This window comes from Lontra canadensis, unplaced genomic scaffold (assembly GCF_010015895.1).
Source record: "Lontra canadensis isolate GAN:19392208 unplaced genomic scaffold, GSC_riverotter_1.0 scaffold38, whole genome shotgun sequence".
Taxonomy (NCBI): Eukaryota; Metazoa; Chordata; class Mammalia; order Carnivora; family Mustelidae; genus Lontra; species Lontra canadensis.
This window is the reverse complement of record NW_022631032.1, coordinates 9,045,453-9,071,766: the sequence shown is the minus strand read 5'-3', so window position 1 is coordinate 9,071,766 and position 26,314 is coordinate 9,045,453. Positions and strand designations below refer to the sequence as shown.

The 26,314-nt window shown below is 50.7% G+C and overlaps 1 protein-coding gene across 2 annotated transcripts; it reads right to left on the bottom strand.

The window, feature by feature from the left end:
* Nucleotides 1–1,532: 1,532 nt before the first annotated feature.
* RBP1 (retinol binding protein 1) lies at nucleotides 1,533–25,498 on the bottom strand. Of its 2 annotated transcripts, XM_032869575.1 has the most exons (4): nucleotides 25,241–25,498; nucleotides 24,547–24,725; nucleotides 3,642–3,743; nucleotides 1,533–1,778 (listed from the first exon to the last, which is right to left on the bottom strand). In XM_032869575.1, the coding sequence occupies exons 1-4, from the start codon at nucleotides 25,311–25,313 to the stop codon at nucleotides 1,725–1,727; spliced, it is 408 nt and encodes a 135-aa protein (XP_032725466.1). In that variant the 5' UTR covers nucleotides 25,314–25,498; the 3' UTR covers nucleotides 1,533–1,724. The 2 variants fall into 2 exon arrangements, with proteins under 2 accessions (XP_032725466.1, XP_032725467.1); XM_032869576.1 differs by lacking the exons at nucleotides 1,533–1,778; nucleotides 3,642–3,743 and adding an exon at nucleotides 18,407–18,549.
* Nucleotides 25,499–26,314: the final 816 nt, after the last annotated feature.

Genomic DNA, 26,314 nt, shown 5'->3' with positions numbered 1-26,314 from the left:
AACATTTCTTACATGTGCCTAAGGCAGGGTTTCTCAACTCCCTTGACATATTGTGCTAGGTAATTCTTTGGTGTGGGGGCCATCCTGTGCATTGTAGGATGTTTTGCCTAGCTCCTGCGGCGTGTAGATGCAAATAACAACCCCCACCCAAGCTATTCAGTCAAATACCTCCAGACATTGCCAGATGCCTCCAGGTTAGAAACAGTGGTCTCAGGCAGTGATTCTCAACTCAAGTGGCATATTAGAATCACATGGGGAGGGGCGCCTGGGTGGCTCAGTTGGTTGGGCCACTGCCTTTGGCTCAGGTCATGATCCCGGAGTCCCGGGACTCAGCGGGGAGCCTGCTGCTCCCCCTGCTTGTGTGCTCTCTCTCTCTCTGACAAGTAAATCTTAAAAAAAAATCACATGGGGACCCTGGGTCCTACCTGGAGACGCTCTGCTGTAACTGGTTGTGAGGAGCAGCCTGGGTATGGGAAGTTCTGTAAGCTCTGCAGGTCTGTAACCTTCAGCCAGGTCTGAGAGCCGCTGGTCTAGTGCCTGGCGGTCTCCAAGTTGTATAGGAGTTACCAAGCTTCACAGCCCACCTCGGTGGGAGGTGAGCTAGATCGTTAGTGTGGTTTTCTGATGTGAGCAGTGAGATTCAGAGACCTGTGGTGTTGCCCTGTGAGTGGTGGGGCTGGAGTTCGAACTCCACTCCTCTGACTCCTACCCCAGTACACTTCCCAAGGGGCAGGGCACACCCTAAGCAGAACTGATGTTGAAAGGGTCCTGGATGTAAGTCTTCCATTTCCCAGTGCTTTTCCCTATCCTGGTCTCTCATTTCCTCACTCACCCTTTAGTTTCCCTGAATTCCTTTATGCAAAAGCACACTAGCTGTCATTTACACTTTAGTGTGAACACGAGGCGGCTTTCCCTCTAGAGGGATCTGCAAGTTATGCCTCATCTGTAATAGTTAAAGGAAGACTTTACAGCAGCCTATAGATGATTTGGGAATGTTTTTGGGGCGCTAAAGTATAGGCTCATGATGCCTCTGAAATCAAATCCAACTGGTAATTGCCTTTGATTGAGGTTCCCCCATTCTAGCTTTGGCTTGCAATTCTATCCAGCTCCATCTCATTCACAAAAAATTTTTAGACCATCTCCTATGTGTACAATCTGGAGCTGGAGATCTCTGTTGGTCTGATCTCCTTAACCAGACTTTAAGTGCCCGGGGGGAAGTTGGGGAGGGGAGAGCATCTTCTCTTGCTTCTGTGGCACTCATCATATTTTGACCCTGAATGGACATGTAACATGGTAGGTGCTTAATATGTGAAGAGCTGAATGTGAAGTCACACATCCTGACCCTGAGCCCATGTCCTTGGGGAAAGAGCTTACAGGTGCACTGTCAGGACTAAATCTGCAGGTGTGTGGATGAATTTCTCCCTCTGCCCAGGGGTGGCATCAGGAGAAGCTGGCTTCAGGAGAAGCGGGCTTCAGAAGCCCCAGGAAAACAGTGAGCACAGGGGGGTTTGGAAGATTCTTCAAAACAGATGTCTGGAGGAGAAATCACTTTTATTGGGATGGCTTTGTTTTAAGGAAAAGAAAAGAGACAAAGCCGAGAGAGTGCCTCTGCTAACAGGTGCCTACGGGTGGCTGGACATTTCAGCCCCATGCTGAGCAAAGAAGGGGATCCTGGCCCAAGGGTCCACGCCGCTCATTCCTCCAGATCCAGGTCTCCACAAGCTTCAGTGCACCTTCTTGAATACTTGCTTGCAGACCACTCCCTGCACTCTCATCTCCTGAAACAAAAGCAGACATTTGCCACTGGCTGGAGCAAGGTCACACTTGGGGCTCAGTGTGTGCAGGGGCAGGAACTTGGAAAACACTCAGTGTCTGTTATTTTTCCTCAAGAGTTGGTGTGAACTAACCAATTCCTTGGAAAGTCAAGTGAACTGGATCTGTGGAGATGGGGCTCTGCTATGCCCCGTAGGCAGAGCTGGCTGGGAAAAAAGGTAGCTGAAAACTGGCCAACAGGATCCTCTGATGACTTCCCTCCTCTTACTCTGCTCAAGGGACTGAAAGTCTTTAAGAACCTCAGTCCTGAGCAGGACAGAGTCTGTGACCAGGCCTGGGAGAAATCAAGCCCGGATACATGGCTTGACCCCGAGAGGACTCAGTAGGTTGTCACAGGCCAAGGCTGGAAATTAGCATGGAGACTCCAGCTTCAGGCACACGTTGGAGTACCCGGGGAGCCTGAACAATGCCTGGGTCCCAGGCTAGACCAGTTGTATCAGTGTCTCAGTGGGTGGAACACTGCAACTGCTATTATTAAAAGCTCCCAGGTGGTACTACATGCAGCCCAGAAAACCCATGCTCTGCCTACAGGGCAGCCCCCATGGAGATGCCAGGAGGAATGACAGCATGGTGTCACCACACCTTGCAAGTGTTTTGTTTTGTTTGAAGGAGGCTGGAAATCTGAATATTTATGTGGCATCTTGTAATTTTTAAACTGTTGCCTGAAGAAGTTTGAAGCTCACTGATGGTCAAATAAAAGAGGCCTGAGGCCCTCAGTTTGCAACTTTGGGCATTAAGCCACAGAACTACTGAGCTGGAAGAGCCAGTAGAGATCACATCGGCTTCCCTCATGGCTCTGCAGTTGAGGAAACAGAGGCCCCGGGAGAAGACGGGCTCAAGGTCAGGCACTGCAGACCAGGCTCTCCGCATTAGCCTAAACTGCCTCTGAAAGCCATGCCCTCATGCCTCCTCCCAGCACTCACGCATCCCAGGGCTCTTAGGGACTCTGGCCTTTGCAGAACCCCCATGTGGCAGGATGGCATTTTGAAGATGAGGCTCAAGGAAGGAAGGCACTTATTCAAAGGTACCCAGTGAGTCAGAAGTTGAACCCAAGTCACCCGGACCAGGTTTTTTTTTTTTTTTTTTTTTTTTTTACTCAGAAGGAAGGTAATTGAAGAGTTCCAAAGGTGCAGGAGTGATGGGAGGTCTCCTTTCAGAGGATATGTGTTATTTTAGCCCTCCAGGGGCTAAGACCTTTACTCAAGAGTTGTGCATGCTTCTCCCAGACAGCGGATGGAGAAGTGGCTTTGACTAGAGTTCCCAGGCTGGAAGCCCACACCTGAACTGGAGAAAGGCTTCTCCTCCTCTGACTAAAGTGTTGAGATCAGGTCTTAGAGAAGCTTAAAGAATTCTCCTTGGTTCTAGCCTGCCACAACTTGGCATGGTGAATGCAGAGTTTGGGAGCAAATTTCAGTTCTTCCAGTTTCTAGCTGTGTAACTCGGATGTAAGTCTCCGTGTCCCCATCTCCAGAATAGGAACCCTAATAGTACCTGGCCCATGGGGCTGCTGAGAGAACAGAAAGAGATATGGAATGCAGAAGAGCATAGCTCCACATCTGCTGCTTGGCAGAGACATCCCTTCCCCTCCTGCCTCTGGCTGGACAACTGAGTCAGCCTAGATCTTGAAAACACATCCCTTGGTTTTTAAAGTCATTCAAGTGTCTTTTCCTGGTCCTTGGAAGAGAAGCTTCAGAGCAGAACCAAGGCCCAGCTATAAGGCCTTCTTCCAAGGTCCACAGGACCTCAACAGTGACCAGAGCTTTCAGGCCCAGCTTTGCCCCACACCACCCCACACACCAGCAACCTACCAGGTGCAGCTCATCACCTTCAATCCACTGGGTCCAGCCACGTCCCTCCTTTTCACCCTTCTGCACACACTCGAGCTTGTCCCCATCCCAGCTTACCGTTGTCTGCCAAGCAAAAGAATATGGTGGTCAGTTTTTAGCAAGCAGCCCCTGGGGGGCAGCCCCAACCTTGATAACCCAGGGTGCGCTCAAGTCAATTTCATTACAGAACATTTGCAGCCGAATTCTGTCCATCATATGCTCTTTTTTTTTTTTTTAAAGATTTTATTTATTTGACACAGAGAGACATAGTGAGAGGGGGAACACAAGCAGGGGGAGTGGGAGAGGGAGAAGCAGGCTTCCCACCAATCAGGGAGCCTGATGCTGGGCTCAATCCCAGGACACAGGGCTCGATTCCAGGACCCGAATATCATGACCCGAGTCAAAGGCAGATGCCCAATGACTTTGCCCAATGACTGAGCCACCCAGGCACCCCACCACCATGTGCTCTTATTACAGTATGCAAATCAGTTTTAAAATTTCCAAAAACCATCCTAAATTTCATTTAAAGGGTTTATTAGAAGAGAAAAGGACATTAGGGTGGGGATCTCAGAGCTGGGGCTGAGTAGGGGGCTTGGAAGGGAGAAGGGGCTTCGGAGGGCTGAGCTCACACCAGGTGGGCAGGGAGAGGGCTACGTCCTATATCTTGCAGGCGAGGTTAACTTCTCAGAGTGCTCTGCCTCTTCCTAGACATCCCCCACCCCCCGCTTCCTTCCTTCTTTCTTTCCTTCCTTCCTTCTATTGTTTCAACCTTTGCAAGTTCTTAGGACACATAAGATTTGAGCTCTGCCCTCAAAGATGTTTCCATCTCATGAAGAATGACCTTAGATATAAATAACCACCTGTAGGTACAAATGGCAGCCCTTCCAGCTCTCTGTGCTGTCTCTATATCCTCATGACTCTGTTTGGAGCATGGATTAGTTTCTCTATTTTACAGAGTGGGTTAAGGGACTGGCCAAGTTCACCCAGGTGACCAGTGACAGAGTCAGGTCAGAACACAGATCTGTGGGGCTCCAAAACCCTTCTGCCCACTTTGACTACACTTCTTTCTGAGATGTCCATTGTCACCAGAGTTACAGAGCAGATGCTGTGGGATCCCAGATGAGAGTCAGAGAATGGGGAAGCTCTGGAAGGAGGAGGCAAGAGGGCAAGGACTTGAAGGACAGGAGAATGGAGCTGAAGCCGAGGAAAGGAGGCATGGGGAGAGAGGGGTTTTCAGTGGATCACTGTAAGATGAAGGCACAGAGATGGGACAGCATCAGGCATGCTCGGGAATGCTCCTCAGGTGGGTTCCAGGGAACCTTGGCAGGGCAGGGGGCGGCGAGGAGGAAGCTCCTACTGCCCGGTGCTCACTGCCACCCCACTCCCCACCCTCAAGCCCTCTCATCTCTGAGCACTTTGTGTCCTGTGCAGGTGCCTGAGCCACACAGTGAACAATCCAAACGGAGTCCTAACTGCCACAGCGGGGAGGCAGGGCTCATAAGGTGGAAACGCCATGTAGGGGAAGGCTGTTTAAGGGGAGATGGGTAGCTGCAAAGATGGGACATGCCATTGGCACCTGCACAAAAGTCGCAGTCCAGACCATGAGTTCTCAGGGATCTCTTAAGCCCTGTATGTCTGAGTGAGCCCTTGCCACTCCAGTCTCCCGTGGCACAGGCTGAGCCTGTGGCTTCCCTCCTCCTGCTGTCTGTCTTCCTTTGGCATGCCCAGTACCTGGGCAGGGCACAAAGCGCTCAAGGAAGTTAATGCCCTCGGGCCCCCTCCTCCTATGACAGGTGGGAACACGGGGACCCAGAGAAGGGCCATTAACTCAGAGGTCTTGGCTTTACAGAGGTAAGGTTCTAGGGCCCTTGTGTTCCTGGACATGTTCAGACAGCCAGGACAGTTAGCAACAGCCTAATGAAGATTCAGGAGAGAAGAAGTCTGGGAAACGAGTATGGAGTCAGTGGGGGCACTCCCAGCAGGAGGACCTCAGCCTCCTTCTCCCAAGCCCTCTCTCCCTCCAGGGCCTGCTGATGATGGCTCTATAGGTTGTTGGGATGAGGCCTGCCATGGAGCACAGGCACAAGGGCACCAGGTGGAGCCCCTGAGAGCAGGAATCAATCAGACCTGTGGAGGCCTGTGGAGGGACGTGGGGGCGGAGCTCTCTGACATTGCTCAATTTCAAGGAGCTCCTCGAATACTTGGCTTCCCCATGGACTGAACTTCTTTTTGTGTTTATCCAGAAGTCTACTCTGCATACTAAGGGCTCCAGGCTTCATCAGAGGCCGGGACAGGGTTGCTGGTTCCCAGTTAGAATATACACGCTTCTGCCTCTGCCAAATATATTAGAGTCTATAAGGATAGTCATGCCTTCTGTGCTGGAAAGTGCGAGAAGCGCTCAGAGAAGAGCACAGCAGTAAAAAGAATACCTGTAATCTTGCTTCCTCAGAGATAATTACCCTAACATTGTGATGTATTTATGTCCAGTCTTTTGTTTTATTAATCCATATATATTTCTGTTTTTAAAAAATTAGGATTACATCATTTATGGTTTTGTACCCTAGTTTCTTCATTTAATAGAAGCAATTTTCCACTTCAATAAATATTCTGCATAAGCAGTATTTTAATTGTTACATAATATTCAGGAAATGGCTACATAATTTGCGGGGCCCAGCACAAAATGAAAACAAGGGGCTCCTTTTTAAAAAAATGATTCAGAATTTTAAGATGGTGACAGCAGAGCATTAAACCAAGGGAGGGGCCCTTCTGTGTATTGTGGCCTGTGTGATTGCACTGGTCACAGGACCAGGAGGCTCACTAAGCCCACTGGTATTTCATTGTATGGGCACACTATTATTTAGCTCATTCTGTATTCTTGGACATTTAGGTTATTTATTATTCTGTGCCATTATATATACACAGTTTTGAATATATTATGTTCTTTTTATTTTAGGCCAGAGGGGCAGAGGGTGAAGGAGAGAGAGAGAGAATCCCAAGCAGGATCCACACCCAGCACAGAGCCCCATGTGTACTGAATCCCACAACCCTGAGATCATGATCTGAGCCGAAATCGAGTTGGTTGTTTAACCGACTGAGCCATCAGGCACCCCTGAACACATCATGTTCTTAGAATAAATTTACAGAGGAAGAATTGTTGCATTAAAGAATATGCATATTTTTAAGGCTTTTGGTAAGTATTGCCAGCTTGATCCACAGAAAGCTCATACCTGTTTACCTTCCAACACCAATGTCAGGGCATGAAGCTTGAAAGTGATGTTCATTAATAGTAAAGCAGGCTTTGCTCCTGAACTAACATGTTACCCTTTCCAGATCATTTTGCATCTTTTAATGGGGACCATTTGGATATAAAAAATAAAATACCTTACCAAGAGAGTGATGGATAGCAGAATTTCAGGCATCCTGAGAGATGGAGGGATATAGGGAGTGGGTGGAAGGATCTTTGGGTGTAGAGAATCCTTTCTTAGAGCCCTACAATTAGGCCCCTTTATGAGAAGGGTCCCTAACACACAAATGCTATGGCAGTTTCCAAAGGAGGCACTTTCTCAACCTCAAGTTCCTATTGACTCTAACCTTGGTTGGGTGAGTTAGACAGAACAGAGATGAGAATAGTCTCTGAGGCTGAGCTCAGAGATGTTCAGTAACTTTCTCAGGGTTGCCCAGCTAACAAGGAAAGAATCTGGTTGGGAACATGAGCCTTGCATGACTCCATGCCCCATGATTCCCAGCCTAGGGCAGGCACCTGGAGATGTCTGCAGAAGACTCTGGGGCCTATAGATACGTGCAGGGATTATGCTGAGACTCTGAGCAGCCCCCAGGAGAACACCTTTTGGTTCAGTCTAGCTACTGTTGGCTGTGGGTGCTGGGAGCCAGAGATGGGTCCGAAAGGACTGACAGAGAAGTACCAGGTGCTTACAGCTCAACATGGTTGGCCCTGGGATTAGGGGAAGCCCAGAGGCTGCAGTGCTTGGGAGAGCTCCTCGTTCTAACAGGAAGCATAAGCTACTATTTTTCTTTTTATTTAAGTGGGAAGGCATTCCAAACAGTGACTAAGGACAAGCAAGCCAGTGCTGTAAAAGCTGCCCTGGGCTTAAGGAGAGGGAGGAACAAGGCTGGGGGTAGATGGGGCCATGCTGCGAGGCTACAAACGGACTGTGGCCTGCAGCGTGTTTCCAATGCCCGCCAGTGCTGCTTGCCCCCACACAGCCCCGTGGCTCTGACCTGCTGGGTGGAACCATCAGGGAGGACACTCATCCTGCGGACCAGGAAAACTGCCAGGCTGTCCTCCAAGTTAAAGAGGGCCGGAAGCTCGGCCATCATTTACGCTGGGTTCCTGGTACCTGTCCCCTTACTGTATACGCTCCAGCTGCATCAGGTTGACCCAGTACTCTCAGCAACGAGCACGTTGCTTGGAGTCAGCAGACCTGGGACCTAGCTATGAGGAACGACTCTGGGCAACGGGCGTTACTTCTGAGCTTCAGTGCCCTCATCTACGAGAGAGGGATTTAGGTTATGTATCATGGCCAACTGTTCCGTGGGTGGCCCCAGTGGATCACATATTCATACCCTTGTGAAGTCCCCTCCCACACTGACCCTGGCCTTGGCCACGTGGCTTGTTTTGGCCAATGGGACATGATGCAAGCAGCACCTTTATAAGCACATGGACGCTGGCGGCTTGGTCTCTTAGAACCCTCCCCTTTGGGAACCAAGTTTCTGGGCTTTGAGGGAGGCCAGCCCATTCTACTGGGTAAAAGGCCAATGGAAGAAGCCTGATTACCGCACAAGAACTAAGACACCCAGCTGAGCCTTATCTACATGCAGAACTGTCAGTCAATACAGAGAACCATGGGAATGCATGGTTGCCCTTTTCTGTTACTAGGTTTGAGGTACTTTGCTGTGCGGCATTAGGCAACCAAGAGACCAACCAAGAAAGAAAAAGTACATAAAGTGCATAGGGCTGGCATAAGCAGCACTAAGTCATAGTAATCAAGACATCCAGAGTTTAGATAGGGAGGGGATTTGCTGGTCCAAGTTGAACCATAACTAAAAGGCTTTTATTGGAAGTTGGAGGTTTGTGAGGAAGTGATTGATTGGCTATTCATCATGGCTAAATGTTTCAGAAGCTCCTTCCCTTCCAGAAGCCTTGGACCCAGACCCAAGGGAGACCTTGCAGGGGCTGCCTGCTGAGCTGGGCGCCCCAGAGCACTGTGATGTCCATGTTCCTAAGACCTAATTAGTTTTTGTTTCAGGAGAAGATCCATTTGGAAACTTCCCATGGTAGCAGTGATTGCTCCAAAAATGGTGATTTAGTTCTCCCACTTGGTTATCCTATGTTCACTTTTGGTGGGCACATATTTTTCTCTTTAAGCTTTGTGTCTTGTGGGAATAAACCAGGCACTCCCCCAGAGGATCAGATTTGTCCTAAGAAAAGAGGGGTGGGGAATTTGGGAGGAGGAGGATGACCTAAGAAGAGATGAGGGAAATAAGGAAAGAAGTAATGTTGGAAGGAGACTGGGTAAGAAACAAGGGTCCCTTGTTTTCTTGGGATAACCCCTGATGACAACCTTCCCCAGCTCCTGAGAACTCATCCTGTGACTTCCTTCTGCAGTAAGAGCCAGCCACCTTCACTGGACCAGGAGCAGGGACATCTGAGACAAGGATTTGCTTGCCTTGTGAGTGCCATGTCTGAAAGTGTCTTTAAGAGGTTATTCAACCCAGTTTCCCAGCTCAGCCACTCACTACTGCTTAATCCATTTAACCAGAGCCTAACAGGGGAATTTGAGGCAAGAGAATGTTCCTGATGTTTTCCAAGTAGCATGGGAAGGCAGATGCCTGTGGGGATTGAGGTGGACAAGGTACCAATGATAAGGATAGGCAGTGCTGCCTTCACTCCCACCACGGGCTCTTGGACTCCACCTTGGAAATGAAGCCCAGATAATTTCAAGGACAAGGGGGAGTCTGGCCACCTTCAGTTCCTTCCTTTTTTTTTTTTTTTTTTAAGATTTCATTTATTTGTCTCAGAGAGAGAGAGAGTACACAAGCAGGGGGAGCTGCAGGCAGAAGGAGGAGCAGGCCCCCTGGTGAGCAATGAGCCCGATGCAGGACTCGATCCCAGGACCCTGGGATCATGACCTGATCCAGAGGCAGGCGCTGAACTGACGGAGCCACCCAGGTGTCCCTTCAGTTCCTTTCCTAAGTAATCCTCACTGCAGAGACCAGCAGGTCTGCAAAAAGGCTGGAGTCCAGGGTGGTGGTTGTAAAGTGAAGTCAGTCTAACTTTTCTATTAAAAACAAATAACCTCTAACACTTTGGCCTTGTCAGCAGCTTTCCCAGAAAGACGTGTACCTACAGATGAATGAAGACAGAGCTGCATCACATTGACAAGGAACTGTCACTTCAAAAGCCATTATCCAGCTCCCCTGACCACTTAGAAGACCCAGCTGGCACTGCTGCATGGGGACCAGTGACACAGAAAACCAGGCAGCCTTAGGAAGCACGTCCCAGGGGTCCCGAGGCCCCCTTGTCCTGCGCAGATGACCTGTACTGGGAGTGACAGACCATTCCCACTAAATGGATTAATCTCTTGGCAGTGACCCAGCATGGTCTACAAATAGTGGGATTCAACCTGCCTCCCAGGGATCTGTGACAGTTGTTAAGGGTCCTACATGCCCCAAATACCCGTTCCGATGAGCCGGGGGAAGATGGATTATGGACCCCTCCACACTTGCCCACGCAGCTCCAGCAAGCCCTGTGTTCATGCACTGACCTCCCGGATATGGCTGGGACTGAATCTTACTGTCTCTGAGGCTCCAGAGCCACATCAGAAGGGAGGCTGCCATGTGTGCAAAAGCCAGAGCCAGGACTGAACCAGGTCTGACCCCAAAGCCTGTGCTCTTGAAATTCTGGAAGGGGTGGGGGACTGAAAAACCAGATAGTGAGTAGACACTTCCTCTACATGATGTGAATCGTTAAAAGATGCAAATTGGCCACTCCTCCTGGTTGACTTTAAAGTGTGCATCACCCATTGAGCATTCCTGGGACAAAAAGAAGGTTCTCAGCCTCTGGTGCCTGTGTTAAGTAAGTGAGCAGATGAGGTCAGGGAAGGTAATGGAGAGCCTGCTGAGTGCCAGGTACTTCTGTTTCACTTGACTTTCAAGCTTTATCTCTGATAAAAATTAGACTTAGTATTAGACTTCGTTAGGCAACCAGCCTAAGTCTCCTAGGGGTTATGGGTTGAGGCTTCACTTGGATCCAGTTCTTTCTGGTGGAGAAGTCTACTTGCTGCCCACAAGCCAAGGCCAGGTGAGCGATGGGCCCACTCTTCTCCTGATCCACCTCTAGGAGGCTGGCCATTATCTAAAATCAGCACATTCAGGGGCTGGGGGAGAAGCCAATTCTCTCTAAAAGCAAATTAAAATGAAATTAATAAGGCCTTAAAATGTGAACGAGTAATTAGAGACCAAAAAGCTGTTAAAAGTAACTACTTCAAACCAGTAAAGCCACAACAAGGCCTTTGTGGGCATGAGAGAATGCGACACTAATGCCACGAAGGAGCTAACGGCAAATGGTAACAATTCTTAGGACAAACGAAATGCTAAAATGTTAAGACTAACCTTGACATGTCATTTTTTAAATTCCTTAAACATTCCAGGAAGTTCCCAGGATCAATTTTAAAACAAGAAGCCCTCAGAGAGCTCAAGGCCCTATGAGGCCAATATTCTGGATAGGGAGGAGGGAAATGGGACTGGGGAAGGTCACAGGGCTCATGTGGAACTGTGCTCAGTCAATCCAGGGACCCAGTACCAAGTGTCCCAATCTAGGGACCTGAAGGCTGGGCTGGACCCCAGCCATGCCATGGAGCAGCTCAGCCTGGAGGGAAGGCAGCCATGGAAACTGGCATTGATTGCACTGGCGTTCCATGTTGGGCTATGTGGTGGGTACCCAACCCAGCCTGGAGGGTCAGGGAGGGCTTCCTGGTGGAAGGAAGAGCACCACTGTCATTGTCACCATCATCAACATTACCCTAACAACATGGGCTGAATACTCACTACGTGCTAGGCAGGGTATTAAGCGCAACATGGGTCATATCTTGCTGGAGCACTTACACTTGCCCCGTTTTACAGATGTGGAGACTGAGACTTTCAGATCACCCAGCCATATAGTAGGCAGATGAGACTTAACTCCAGAGTCCATATTCTTGGCTATTGTGCTCTGCAGCTACCTGATCTCAGCCGATTCTTGAATGAGCAGGACTCTCTGGCATGGTTCTGTGCAAGGAAACAGTCGACAGTTGTAGGTTTGACACCTACACACTAGTCTCGGGTGCTGGAAACAGAGGCAGTGAGGCGAGGACCCTACTCTCAAGAACACACAGACTACGAAAGAAGACAAGCAGAGAATTCCAGTAGAATGGCAAGCGCTGGGTAGAAGTAGGTGATGGTAGTTGTGGAAGGGGGAAGGCATCTCATCAGTCTCTGATATAGGGACAGAGGTCCATCAGGGGAGGCTTCCTGGAGGAGGTAATTGATGCTGGAAGTAAAGCTGGAACTGACACCAGAAAACACCATGAGAGTTAGGTTAAGAAGGAGAAATTGGAAAAGAGGAATGAGGGTATCCCAGGTAGCAGCCTGGACAGATGCAGGGAGGCAAGGGCTGCATGTGGGAGGCTTCTCAATGAGCTCTGCCCAGCTGGACTCTCTTGGCATGACCCTCCCCTGGAGTCTGACCTTTTACCTCTAACTCCAGAATTTCCTGGGGAGAGATGACTCAGCCTCTCTTTTCCTGCACTTTCCGTCTTTGTGGCTCCAACCAGCCAGGCCTGGAGCAATGGGCAATCCGGATATTTGCAGGCAGAGCTGGCCTGCTACTTGAGCTGGGGGTGAGGAGTCAGCTTATTATCAAGTCCACCCTGGCAGTGGGGGGTGGGGGTAGAGGGGGTGGGGAGTAAGGGAGGAGCCATCCTGCCCCAGACAGCTCGGAGGGGCTTTGCAGGGCAGAGTCCACCACAGCCTCATCCTTTTCACAAGCGCCTCTGGTTCCTTCTTTTTATCTTCCTTTTCCTTTTTTTTCTTCTTCTACTTTTTATCTTTCAAGGCAAACAGAAACAAGCAGCTCCCACAAGATAAGAGATGCTAGCTCAGTAACCCAGGAGGAGTCACCAGCAGGTCAGGGTCTCTGAACTGAGAGCTCTTTGGGGTCTGGGATCTTTTTATTCACTGCAGGATACCAACCCCACCTGGGGATCTATGCGGAGAAAATGCATATTACCAATGAATGAATGAACCAACAGCAGAAAACATTCTAGGGCAGTCTTACAATTTTTCGGGCAATGATCAGATTTTTTTTTTTTTTGTAGACAAAATATCCCAGGCAATGTAGCTGTTTACTCTTTTGTAGATTAGCCTTAGAGAAACGTGTTAGCCATTGTGTGCTTCTGAGTCCTGGAGAACTTAGTCATCACGCCCAGGGTCACACAAACCAGGAAGAGTATGAATCATGGTTTCAACCCACTTCGGCCCAACTCCAGATCTACCCCCTGCCCACTGTTCCCACATGAGCTTGTAGCCATGGATGCTTTTGCTGCCAATCAGTGACTGGGAGGCTATGGGGCTGGAGCTGGCCCCACCACAGGACTGTGTGACAGCCTTGGAGAGATCCAGACCTGAGTCCCAATCCACCCCTGCTTCTTTCCAGCAGGGAGACCCTGAGCACTGTACTCCACCTTCTGAGCCATCATGTTCTCACCTGCACAGCGGGGCTGGTGAGCCCTGCCCCAGAGCAAGAACCATGGGGACAAAATGACACAAGGGGCTGCAAGGACCTATTTCAGTGCTAGAAACAGAAAATACTTCAGTGAGCCATAGTTCCCTCTGCGGCTGGCCTTGCATTTGATATGCTAGACAGGGGAGCCCACAATTTGCATGTCCAGTGCCTACCACAGAGGGCTCCAATGTGTTCATCAAACAAGTGTCAAGGCCCTGTGAAGCCAGCATTCTAGATGTCGAGGAGAGAAATGGGGCCGGATAAGGTCTCAGGGCTCATGTGGGACTGTGGGACTGTAGAACTGTGGCATGTTCTCTCTGGCTGTGGAGAGGGCCCTGCCCTTGGCTCCTACTCTTGGACTAGACGATCGCAGGCTTTCCTGCCTCTAACCCTCACTATGAAGTAGTAGGTACTCCTGATTTTATAATTATCCCCAATTTCACAGACAAGTCAAGGTAAGGAGAGGTGAAATAACTCGTTTAAGGCCACCCAGTTTGTAGGTGGCATAGATAGGACTCCAAAGACAACAGTCTGGCTCCAGAGCTAAACCAGTTATGACTCAGCCCCACCTCTCAGGCCTGCCTCAGAGGGCGTCCAGCCATGGCCAGCCTCCACCATGGGGGAGAATGAGAGCCAGAGCAGACCCTGCTCCTCTGCCCCTGACAGTTCCATCCCATGACTGCACTACTTCACGGGGGTCACTGCATTGGAGATTTCAAAAGCCTCCCAGAGAAATTCTTCCAGAGCTGGGACTGTGAACATAACAAGGACCCCAACCCTCTCTGGTAACAATCTGGAGTCAGACTGCCAGGATCCCAAAGCGGGCTCCACCAGCTACCTCATCAGGTATCACCAGAGGTGACACCTGTTCCGCCTTTCATTCATTTCACGTACAATATAGGAAGAATTCGGGCATCTTCCTTAAGGAATTGTGAGGATTGAAAGGATTTGTGCATGGAAAGGGCCTAGAATTCCTCGCACATGGGAAACACCCAATAAGCGTTATTGTTAAATGGAAAATGGATTCTGTAGTGGTAAGATCTACCATTTACATTGTTTGAGGTCCTGTTATTTTTACTTAACACCCATTTGACAAACACACTGGAGCCTCTAGGCACTGGACATGCAAAGTATGGGCCCCCCTGTCTAGCATCTCAAATGTATGAACAAGTGTCCCAGGTGCCCTGGGGACAATAGCTGCAGAGCGAGACAGTGAAGCAAAAGGAAAGGATGAGCTGGGATGGGGGGTTAGGACAAGATTGGTGGAACAGTTGAGTTGGTCTTGACCAATGGTATTTATTCAGCAGGGGACTTATCTCAAGTGAGTGGAGAGATGAAAAAAGGATGGCAAGTGAAGGCACCTGCACTTGGTGGTGGTGGGGAGGGGCTAGGATAAGGAGTGAGCCAGGGAATGGAGGTGCAGAGACAACCATGGCCATGTCCTGGAAAGCCCAAGCCCCCTCAGGACTTGGCATGTCAGCGGTGGGGAGCCCCTGGGGGTTTGGCTAGGGAATGAGCTCATCAGATTCCCTTTTTAGAATGTGAAGTGTGGGCGGAAGTACTGAAGATGGTGGATGGGAGAAATAATTCATAGAAAGTGCTGAGCCTGGTGCATAGGAATAAGCGTAAAGGGGGTTTATTATTATTGTTATTATTGTTACCAGCATGAGACATCCAGAGCTGTGGGGATCAGGGAAGGGAAAGAGAGGCTAAGAAGCAGAATCCACGGAACTTGTTGATGGGTTGCCCATAAACGCTTTTCATTTATCTTCACAGTGATCATTTATGGGGCTACGCAGTGGTCTACGGGATTAAAAAGCCACAGTCACTCTGGCCACCTGTAGTTATGTGGCACTTAGCCACATGGGCAGGAGGCAGCCAGCTCTGTCAACCACACAGGGTCAGGGGTCAGAGAGATGTGAAGTTGAATCCCAGGGCTATGGTTAACCAGCAGTGTGACCCTGGGTGGGACCTGAGGGTCCCCTCTGTAAAATGAGAGTAGCACCTCTTCTCCAGGATTATTGGGGAGTTATATCATACATGTAAAGTGCTAGGGCAGAGCCTCCTACTTAGAAGCCCCTGGAGGGTGGCTTGTGCTTCTGTGTGGGCTGGTGAGGATAATTATCAGACAGCTACAAACAAATACCTTCGTACAAACAGATGCAGCTTTTCCCCCCCTCTTTTGAATGATTTTCCTGGAATATAATCACAGAAGTGGGATATCTGAGCCAAAGAGCAAGAAGACTTTTCTGACTCAGTGTGCACTGCCATACGGGATTTCTTCCCCCTCATTTTCTAAAGGCAGAGCCACTTGTGTTGTTAAGGCTGGTCAAGGTGGGTTTTGCAGCCTGGCTTCTCCTTTACCCCTGCCCTCACACCTTCCGTGTCCACCTGGTTTATACAGCTCTTCCCCAGAATCTCCTCTGCTGTTCTTGGACCCTCAGGCCAGGAAAGAAGGGGGGCAGGGGCAAGGAAGGACAGACTCATTAATACCACTGTATCAAAGACAACTAGCATTCTAGGGTATTTGCTTATTAAAGGAAACACTTAGGGATGCCTGGGTGGCTCAATCGGTTAAGCGTCTGCCTTCAGATCAGGTCATTGTCCCACTCAATCCTGGGATCGAGTCCTGCATCGGGCCCCTTGCTCAGCTGGGAGCCCGCTTCTCCCTCTGCTTCTGCTCTCTTTCTCTCTGACAAATAAATAAATAAGATCTTAAAAAAAAAAAAAATAAAAAAGGAAATACCTAGAAAAGTCTTGGGATATTTAACCAAAATAAATGTGCTCTAATGTTGGAATTTCAGGCAGCGTGACAAAGCCCTGGGGTTCCTGTTTGGAGGATGAGGGGTGGAGTGTGTGTGCGCGTGTGTGTGTGTGTTTGTGCATGCGCGCGCACACACACACATGCGTGTTCCAGCACAACTCAATCTGTAAAACAGAGATAGCTACAAAAATGTTTCCCAGGGAGGAAGCTCTTGTGAACCAGGCACAGCGCTTGTTGTCAGAGTTTTCAATCAACTCCAAGTCAAATATGAATAAATCCCCAAGCCCATGTGGAAGGTCAGCAGCTGGACCTGAGTTGCAGGGGCCGGTTACCAGAGAAGGCTTCCATGGGGCAAAGGGGCCCGGAAGAGAGCCCTCAGCTCACAGCCTCCAGAGGGCTGGAGAGGAGGGCAGAGGGGGTTTCCCGCCCACTCACTTCTGGTTCTAGGCCCTGTGACTGCTTCAACCAACAGAATACAGAAAAATATGGCTATATGACTTCAGAAGCTAGGGAGATCCCAACAGTGTCCCACCCTTACTTACGCCTTGTTCTCTTGACCCTGTCATTCCTGGGACCCAGCAGCCAAGACCTGAGGAAGTGCAGGCAGCCAGGAGACAGTGAGTATGAAGGGCCATAGGGAACCGGGATCCTCCAGCTAGGAGGACCAGCCACCCTCTTTGCGCTCTGTCCAGATTTCAGATTCATGAACAAAATAAACCACTGCTATTGCTTGGAGTGTGGGAGCACTAAGTTTTGGAGTGGTTTGTTACACAGCAATAGAAAAATGATATAATTCACCACCACACTGAATTTTCACACCAATCCCATCCGTGCTGCTACCCTGGCTCATTTTTACAGATGAGGAAACACAGCTGGAAGCTGGACCCAAGACTCAAATCCAGGTTCATCTCAAAGCCAGAGCTCCTCAGTGCTTCGTCGTAACCACATACTTGCCCACACACTATTGGCGCCTGCTGGGCACACTGCACATACCGCTGTCATCTACTTAAAGCTCCATTGCAGAACACTGTGGGCTGCTGCGAGTTTGGCATCCCCAGGAAGACTCTATCGACAGGGACTCGACCGCATCTCTCTGCTCTCATTCGGCCCCCCAGAACCAGGCACCCAGAGCCCCAGCATGGGCTTACTACTCTGAGTCATGACCAGCACATCACAGGATCCTGGGCACAGGCCAGCCCACTTCCTCATTTTTCTTTCCTAGTAGTTATCAAAAGCATGGTCTTTGAACCAGCAGCATCAGCATCATCTGGAAACTCAATAGAAAAACCCGTTCTTGGGTCTACTCCAGACCTTCGGAATTGGAAACCTAGGGGGGTGGGCAGCTCAAGTTTGGGAACTATGGCTCTGGCTATTGATGTGGTTCTTAACCACGATCTGTGGACTCCGAAGATCTGAAAATGTTTTTAGATGCAAGTGAAAGCAGTTCGAATAGCTGAAGGCGAAGGAAAAGGAATGCCCTGGCTGGCTCAAGCACATGGGAAGTCTTGGAGATGAGCTAGTGGCAGGGGCTCCAGCATACCCCCAGCATCGCAGTTTCTCTCTCGCTCATTTCTGCTTCTCTGCTGGTCTCCTTCTCTTTCCCTTCTGCTGGATTTCTCCAGGCAGCTATGGGCGATGGCACAGCACTTAACATCTCACCAGCTGATGAACTTCAGGGGACTAGAACACAGCTCTCTGCCAGGGTCCCTAAATTAAATCCCAGGAAAGGGTGAGATTAGGTCACATGTACAGTCATGTGACAAGTCATGGGACACTGTCATCATCCTGGTGTGGGGTCTCATCCTACGAGAGAGAGTGTACGTGACTGGCAGCTCCTCCTGACCCCACAAGGTGAGTGAGGGTGTAACTCCCAATAAAACAGGAGGTGCTTCGGTGGGTGGGTGGGGAGCTATGTTGGTCAGAAAAACAACAGCAGTAGCTGCCCCAACTGCCACCTGGTCATTATGAGTGATTACTTTGCCCCCAGTCTAGGGCATCAGAAGGGTTTTGGCCCCTTTTTGCACACAGTGTCGTGGCTTCACAAGATACTGTCCCCTGGACTATCTCTATAGTCCTCAGAATTTGCCTTGAGAGACAGACAGAGCAACAATCACTATGCCCGTTTCACAGATGGGAGGACAGAAGCAGTGTATCCAATCATTTAAGGTCACTGTCAGTTAGGTCACGGGGGAGGATTCAAACCCAGACTCTCATCGCAGTACTCCTCTCCACACAGCAGGCCTTGTCAGTACTCTGTGCTCGCCTCCGGGCGGCGCTGGGCTCACAACAGGGAACTGAGGTGCTGGCCCTCTGCAGAGCTCCGGGGGAGACCTTGTAATAGAAAACTTCAGAAATAGACCAGTTAGAGTCCTTCCTCTGCCACCAGCTGGCTGGGTGGCCCAACCTCTCTGAGCCTTAGAGTTTCATCTGCAAAATGGGCACAAGGACACTTACAAAACAGCATTTGTTGTGGAGGTCAAAAGAGGCAAATTGTTAAAATCACTTGGTGCAGGCCTGGTGCTTGGTGAGGATTTAGGGCATGTTATTTTCCTTTGTTCCTGCCTAACAAAAAACAAAACCTAACACAACAATGTGATTCTTAAAAGCTACTTTGTGCATTTTATATGGGTTGCTTTAATTCTTCTTTTTGTAATCCTCAAAAGCATGCTGCTGACACCAATTTCAAAGGTCGGGGAACTTTAGCTAAGACTTGAAAGAGACTCCGTGTTTCCATTCTGGAAAAGACCCAGCTGAGAGCTGGGGGCCTGACCTGCGGCCCTCCAAATCTGAGGCCACTCACAGCTCGGTGGCCCAGGGAGTCAATTCTGCCACCCACATGATGTTTTTGTATTTTTTTTTTTAAATACGAACCAGAAAAAAATTCATTAATGAGTCAAGAACAGGATCAGAAAGCTGGCAAGAGTTAAAACCAAAGTGTTAACAGCAATTTGGTGGATTTCATGAATTACCATCTATAATTAGATGGATGCATGGGGGGATGGGGCATGGATGGGTGGATGGAAGGAAGGAAGTCAGGGTGGGAAGGGAAGGAAACACACGGTTAGAAGAGAGAGAATTCGGGAGACCTACAAACACTGATATGGAAAGGTGCACAAGAAGTAGCATGAGTGAGAAAACAATGCGTCAAGGAGTGGATTTCTTTCCTTTTTTTTTTTAAATTGTTCAATAGATAGACAGCTTCTATATTCGAGGAAGATTTCCAGCAGATCCATAGAAACAGTAGCAGTGATAACCTCTGGGGAGTGGGAATGAGGCCAAGGGGGGGGGAAGGGGCCCTTTCCTTTGCAGTCCACTGTCTCCTGGGCTATTTGAATTCTTTCTCTCTTTTTACAATAAAAACAAAGAAAGCAACAGAGGGGCGGAGGGCTGGGAAAGCGGAAGGGAGGATCTGCGGAAGGGGTCATCCTGAGTTCATAGCTGGATATGACGGAGAAGCTGCAGCCCAGGGAGGAGGGACCAGGCTCCCACGTGAACAAAGGTGCCCCCTCCAGGGACAAGCTGACCCAGTGTCCATGGTGGGATGACAAATGGCCTTCTGCCACCAGTGCGTGGAGTGGGGCTCATGGCTGGGATTCCTGACTGAGGCTGCCTTCTACCACAAATGCGGCTCCTGCTGGAAGCGCTGAAAACAAAGAACTCCATCATTCCTCATTCCAAGGGATTCCCTCGCCCAGGAGCGGGACGATATCTGAAGTTGAGGAGCACCTTCCTCATTCAAGCTCCCCCACCCTGTCAAAGCTCCATGGGCTAGATTTCATACATGATATTGGTTTCAAACCAGGCCTGAGGTTTCCTCTTCGTGGATAAAGGCATGCAGGAGGCAGCGGGGAGCGAAGCCACACCCGGATCTTTACACATCCCCACCACAATGACAGCCCCTGCGGCTTGCAGGTCAAACCTTACTAGAACAGACCGGGAAATGTGAGCTGAGTGATCCCTGGCCACACAGACCCACGTCCTCCAGCCCTCCGCCTGGGAAGAGACCGGAGAGCCATTCCCAGTGGCTCTGGGCACAGATGGCAATGTGCACGGGGCTCAGATGGCTGGACCCAACCAGCCAGTGGCACATGGCCCTCTGCAGCTGTCATTCTAGTTGTCCCACTGTCTATGGAGATGCAGGCACACAGAGATGCCTCTCTCCTTCAGAGCCATGGTTCTCAAGCTTTAGTAGCATCAGAGCCGTGGGACGCACTTACTGAACCCCAGACCGCTGGCCCCACTCCCTGCAGGTCTGATTCAGGAGGCCAGGGCTGTGGCAGGAGAATCTGTGTCTCTACCTAGTTCTTGTGCTGTTGCTGCTGCTTCTGGTCTCCGCTTAGGGAACCGCAGCTCTAAGGAACCCACAGGGCAAACAAAGTCATCTGGCTGCTTGATCCCTGACTTCAGGTAATGGGGTTGGGTAAGCGGGAGAACATCCCATCTAAAGGGAGCAATGTGACAGTGTCCTGGGGATTCACACAGCAACCAGGGTGGAAGAAATGGGCACCCGGTGTTTTCAGCAATCTTGATTTTGTTGGTAAGAATGGCCAGAAATATGAAAGCTCACAATCTTTGGCAATGATTGGCAACTGGCTCTGAAATTTTTCAAACATTGTGCAGGCCAAACAAAACACATCTGCAGGCCAGATTTCACCCCTTGGCTGCAGTCCTAGAGCACAGATAATGTTCCCACATAAGGAGGCAGAATCAGAGGTCACTGAGCCAGCAAGCCCCTGGGCCCTTCGGGGAAGGATGTCAGTGTGACTGCATGGCTCCCAGCAAGAAGTCCCTGCAGCCAGTGGAGCTGCATCTAGGCTCCCTAACGGGTCCTTGTCACTCCTATCTTCCCCAGGCACACCCTGCACTCCAGTCTTTGTGGACTGCCCCTCCCTCACCTCCGAAATCCTCTCCCAACCAGGCCTTTTCAGACTGCTGGGCCTTTGAGCCTATGGTTCCCTTGGCCTGGAACACTCTTTTCCCTTCTCCACATCTGCCCTAATTCTTGGTGGGCTTTCAAGGCCCCCCTCAGTTGGACAACTTCGATGACTGCTGCTTCCTCACCCCTTTACACTGTGCTCCTCAGCCCACTGTGCCTCCATCACTAAAGAAAATGGCCTGAGGATGCCCCTGTCTCCTCCCCGGGCAGGTGCCCCTGGGTCTGCAGGGCTGAACCCAGAGCCTGGGGTGGGACAGGTCTGAAATTGCATTTACCTACTGCTGTTCTCTTGGCCTTGGCCTTCCTCTTGTCCCTTTCTGTTTGCCTGGCTGTTTCCTGCCTATCCTTTAAGCCACAGTTCAGACTACTTCCTGTGGGAAAGTTCCCTGACCTCCCAGATCCAGTAGGGGGTCCTCCTCTGGCTGTCCTGCCCCGATCCACACAGCAGTCACCCTGTGACTGGCCTCCCCCCTGCACTGAGCTCCAGGAGGTCAGGAATCCTGTGCAATTCATCTCAGTAACACAGAAGCTGCAAAGACAGTATAAGCACCATGACATGTTTGTGGGACCAAGAAAGGGCTGAAAACAGATGAACGCATGACCTTAGGTGAGAAATGAGACCCTTGTCATGTTCTGGGAAGGAAGCTTAGAGTGAAGCCAACCTGGTGCTGAGAACAGATTGGCCTCTTCCTGGCCACTGCTCCTGGCTGGTGGGTGCAGAGCATGTGGAGCAGAAGGGGCCGTGGTGAAAGTTCCCTTTGGCGAACTAGTGCCTTGCCCCAGACACACACGGGCCCTAGAGACCTCAGTCAATGTGGCCCCTTGGCAGGCGGCTCCTCAGACTTTGCAAGCCTCGAGCAGGACAGTAGCTGTAATTCTATTATCCTACACCCACTGCTGGCCATGCTCTTCCCTGTAGGCCTCCATCCAGTTGGCAGCCCAGAGAAGAAGGGCTTCTCTGAGATGCGAAGGGCCATGGGCAGGCTGGAGCAGAGGGGCTGTTCAATCCCCCAACAGCAACAGCGAGGTAAGTGAGTGCCTGTATAATTGAGAGAGGGCTGTCCTCAGTCCTGCGACCACAAAGGTGACACGAATCCTACAATCCCATCTGGTTTGGCCTGCAGCTGGGCTCTCTGATCTGGTCACCTGGATTGTCCTAATGTCCTTCTGCTGGGCGGAGAAAAGAAGGTAGCCATGTGCTCCTTCCTTTGTGTCTGAAACCCCCCCCTTCTACCCCTTTTGTCTTGTGTCAAAGTCACCTCCTCCAAAAGTCCTTCTGGGATCTCCTCATCTGGGTACTTCCCTTTGTCACCCCTGATCGCACTGTGTTCTGACAGTTTGTGTGTGTGTCTCCACCATCAAAACTGTGAGTTCCTGGACACCAGGGATTGCAACATCTCCCTGGGTCTCCCTGTGCCCAGTGCAGCGATGAGCCTGGTAGGTACTGGGCGGAGATTAATGGCAGGGACTCTGGAGCTGACAGACAATATGCAAATCCTCCCTCTGCCACTCACTTAACCTCCCCAACGTTTCACAGCGAGAAATCCTGCCCCAGTTTTCTTATCTGTAAAATGGGGTGGAATGTGAGCAGTTCTGTGGAATGTGAGCTGAAATAAAACGGTAGCAGGACATGGTGCATAGTCAACCCTTGATGAGCCCCAGCTAGTATCACTAGGTGATCAATGAATGTTTCACACATTATTGGATGATGCAGGGAGTGCAAGATGGAAGATGATTAGCCAAGTAAGTACAAGCCAGCACATTCCAGAGACTGCAGCGACCCAGAATGGATGGAGATGTCTGATGTGCTCTGTGAGTCCCCTAAGAGTAAGCTGTGGACAAGGAGTTTTCTTACAGCAGTTTCATGCAACCAGCCAGGAAGAAGATGTTGGGCAGTGATCTGAAAGGCAGAGCCCCACCTCGCCAAGGCAGATGCTGTCTGCTGGTCTCCTTTCCCTCTGGAAGCCCCTCTGGGGATTCAGAGGCCTTAGGTCCTTTAAAGGCACAAACTGACATATTCGTACAATAATATTGGCCTCTCCAAAGATGCTCCGTGCTGGCTACCCCCTCTTCTGCCATCATTCCAAACAGCAGACTCAGACACTGACTCCTGACTGCTGTCAGATGAATTAACAAGAGGGGATGAGGAGTCCAGGCCTGGGGCTCCTTATCCTCACACACTGGCACCTCTTTAGCCACAGTCCCAGTGAACCTCTACCACCTGGTTTCTGCAGAGGCGACCAGCAGAGAGGTGCCTGGCAGAAGACAGGAGGGTGGGTTTCCCATCCAAAGGTTCAAATCCCATCTCTTACAAATCTCTTCCCCTCCCAGAGCCTTGGCCATTGCATATTATGGGGTCACGAATCTCTCCCTCCCTGTGCGGTGTGTAAAATAACAGGCACAGTGTAGAACACACAACAGACCTTCAGTAAATGGCCAGAGGGGGTGGGGAGAAGGAGGGGGAGTATCTCCTCAATAAGCAAGGCAGCTGCCTGGGGATGAGCATACGCTAGCTTGGGACCCAAGACTGGGAAAGGGATTCCGGGAGCACCCTGACCTCTCAGTGACCCAAGAATGTTGATGGAGACTTGAGGCTGGCCTTCCAGAGTTTGCTGTGGAAATGCTAATTGGGGTCTCCAGGTCATCAGCTTCCCTAGGGGACGTGCTGCTCCCTTCCCTCCCCCTCCTGCACCAAGGCTTCCTCTAGTCTGGGCTGCAGTGGCACTGACCCACTAGTAGGGGCTGGCTGCAAAGTTCTAAGGAAGCTCAGCCAGCAATGGAGGACAGGGCAGGGAAGGGGACAGCTAGGAGCCAGATCTCGGTTTGGGGAAGAGGTGGGGCAAATCAGAAGCTTCCAGGGGATCATGATGTCCCCTGCTTCCTAGGGTGGCTTCATGCTAGATCATAGGGAAAGTTTTACACTTGAAAAGAGTTCCCTGTGTTTCTTCTTTCCTTCCTCCCTCAGGCCACAGTACAGTCAGAGGCCAACAGAGGCACAGACTTGTGGGGAATTCCAGCCCAGCTCCTCCCTGGCTTTGCTATTCTGGGCATGTTACTCATCTACTCATCTCTTTGAGACTGTTTCCTCATCTGTAAAATGGGCATACTCAACCCCCCTCACAGATTGTTGTGAGGATTAGGTGAAGTCAAATATATAAAGAAAGCACCTGGCTCAGTGCCTGGACACAAGAGAGACTCAACAAACTGCGGCTTTCATAACCATTACTCTCCTGTCTGGACGGAGTCCTATGCTTGATGAGTCCGCGCTGTCAACTTTGTGGGCTGGCAGTGTGAAGATCCCTAGTCCTTAAAACATAAGGGCCCTGGCTCCCCTCCCAGATGAAGTAGCCCAGACTTTGGGCAGGCTCCCTGGGCGGAAGACGCCCAGGCATATGCAAATCCTCACCATGCACTTGCGGTCATCTATGCCCGTCAGATCCTCCTCAAACTCCTTCCCAACCTGGAAGTCCATGATATAGTTCCTGAAAGTGCTCAGCGTCCGAATGATCATGTGGTCGCCATCCTGCACGATCTCTTTGTCTGGCTTCAGCAAGCTGGCAATTTTGCGCAAAGCCACATTGACATCTGCAGGGGGTGCCGGGGAAGAGAGAAGCAGAGAGTTGGCAGGAAAATTCTGAGAACTGTCCCAGGGTAGCGGGGGCCCCATGAGCCAGCTCCTTCCCAGGAGAAGGACCTTTGGGGTTCCCTGCACACTTAGCGCTGTCTTAGCGAGCAGCCAGTTCTGCGTCTTTTTTTCTTTCTTATTCTTTTTTTTTTTTTTTTTTGCAACAAACTTTTCTGCCCTTACGCTGACCCTTTGAAAACAAAAACTAGCAAACTAAACCCAGCTTTCCTAATGAAGTTATCCACGTCTAGAGCCAGCTATCAGATGTTTACCACTAATTAGCTCTAACAACACCCACCCTCCCAGCCGGAACCCTGGCGGCCCAGGTCCTTTCGCTGCCCCGCGCACGAAGCAGAGGCCGGTCCCGGCGGAAGCAGGCGGGCCACGGGCCCTGGAGGGCTCTAGAGAACCCACCGCTGGTCCCTGAAGGTCTGGTCGGGGCGCCCCGGGCCGAGTGCCCGGGACAGCTGCTTACCGAGCGCGCGCAAGTACTCCTCGAAATTATCGTTGGCCAGCATCTTCCAGTACCCGGTGAAGTCGACCGGCATTTCGGGGGGCTTCTGGGGCGGGTCGGCCACGGAGCGGACAGGAACAGCTCTGGGCTCTGCGGGCGCAGCGGCTACGGACGCGATCCGGGTCGTGGGCGGCCCGGAAATGTGCGCCCTTGGGGTGCAGGGGGCTCTGAGGGGCGGCGACAGCTGGATTCCAGGCGCTCACAAAGCCCGGGGAAGGCTCCCTTGCAGCCTTCGCTCCTCCCACTTCGTGGGGGCGGGGCGGGGACGGGGGTTGTTGGAGGGCCAGGTTTGTCCCTGGCCCGAGGCCACCTTCATTCAGAACTTCAGGTCGCCTCCCAAAGAAAGAGGAGATGGGGATGGAGGGGCTTTACTGGCCCAACTCCCCGTTTCCTGCGGGATTCCTTCCAATGCCTTGAACTTCTCACATTCAACAGCCGCTTGAGCGTTAAGAAAGAGTCTCCTGGCGTTTGCTGGAGTGATTAGGAAAGAGGCCACTTAACTGGACTTTGTCTGAAGTCCCTCGCCTGTTCTCCCTGGCCCAGTCGGGCTGGTGGGCGGCCAGGGTCAGGAAAGCGGGGCGGTTGCACTCTGGACAAGAAAGTGGGTACTTTCCACATCCCTCCCCCGAATAAAAGCAAAGTTGATGATGATGTTGATGAAGTAAGTATGGTTTAAAAGGCCTTCTAGGGGGCACCTGGGTGGCTCAGTGGGTTAAGCCTCTGCCTTCGGCTCAGGTCATGATCCCTGAGCCATGATCCCAGGACCCTGGGATCGAGGCCTGCATTGGGCTCTCTGCTCAGCGGGAAGCCTGCTTCCCCCTCTGTCTCTGCCTGCCTCTCTGCCTACCTGAGATCTCTCTCTGTCAAATGAATGAATGAAATCTTTTAGAAAAAATAAAAATAAAAGGCCCTCTGGGTGGTGGTTCTGAGGCACGGTTAAGTTCGAGATCCCCTGCTTTATACAAATGTAAGCAATAATCAATACACCGCAGATTTTTTTCTCCTTCCCTTTCATCCAATGGCTGTGCAGTACTC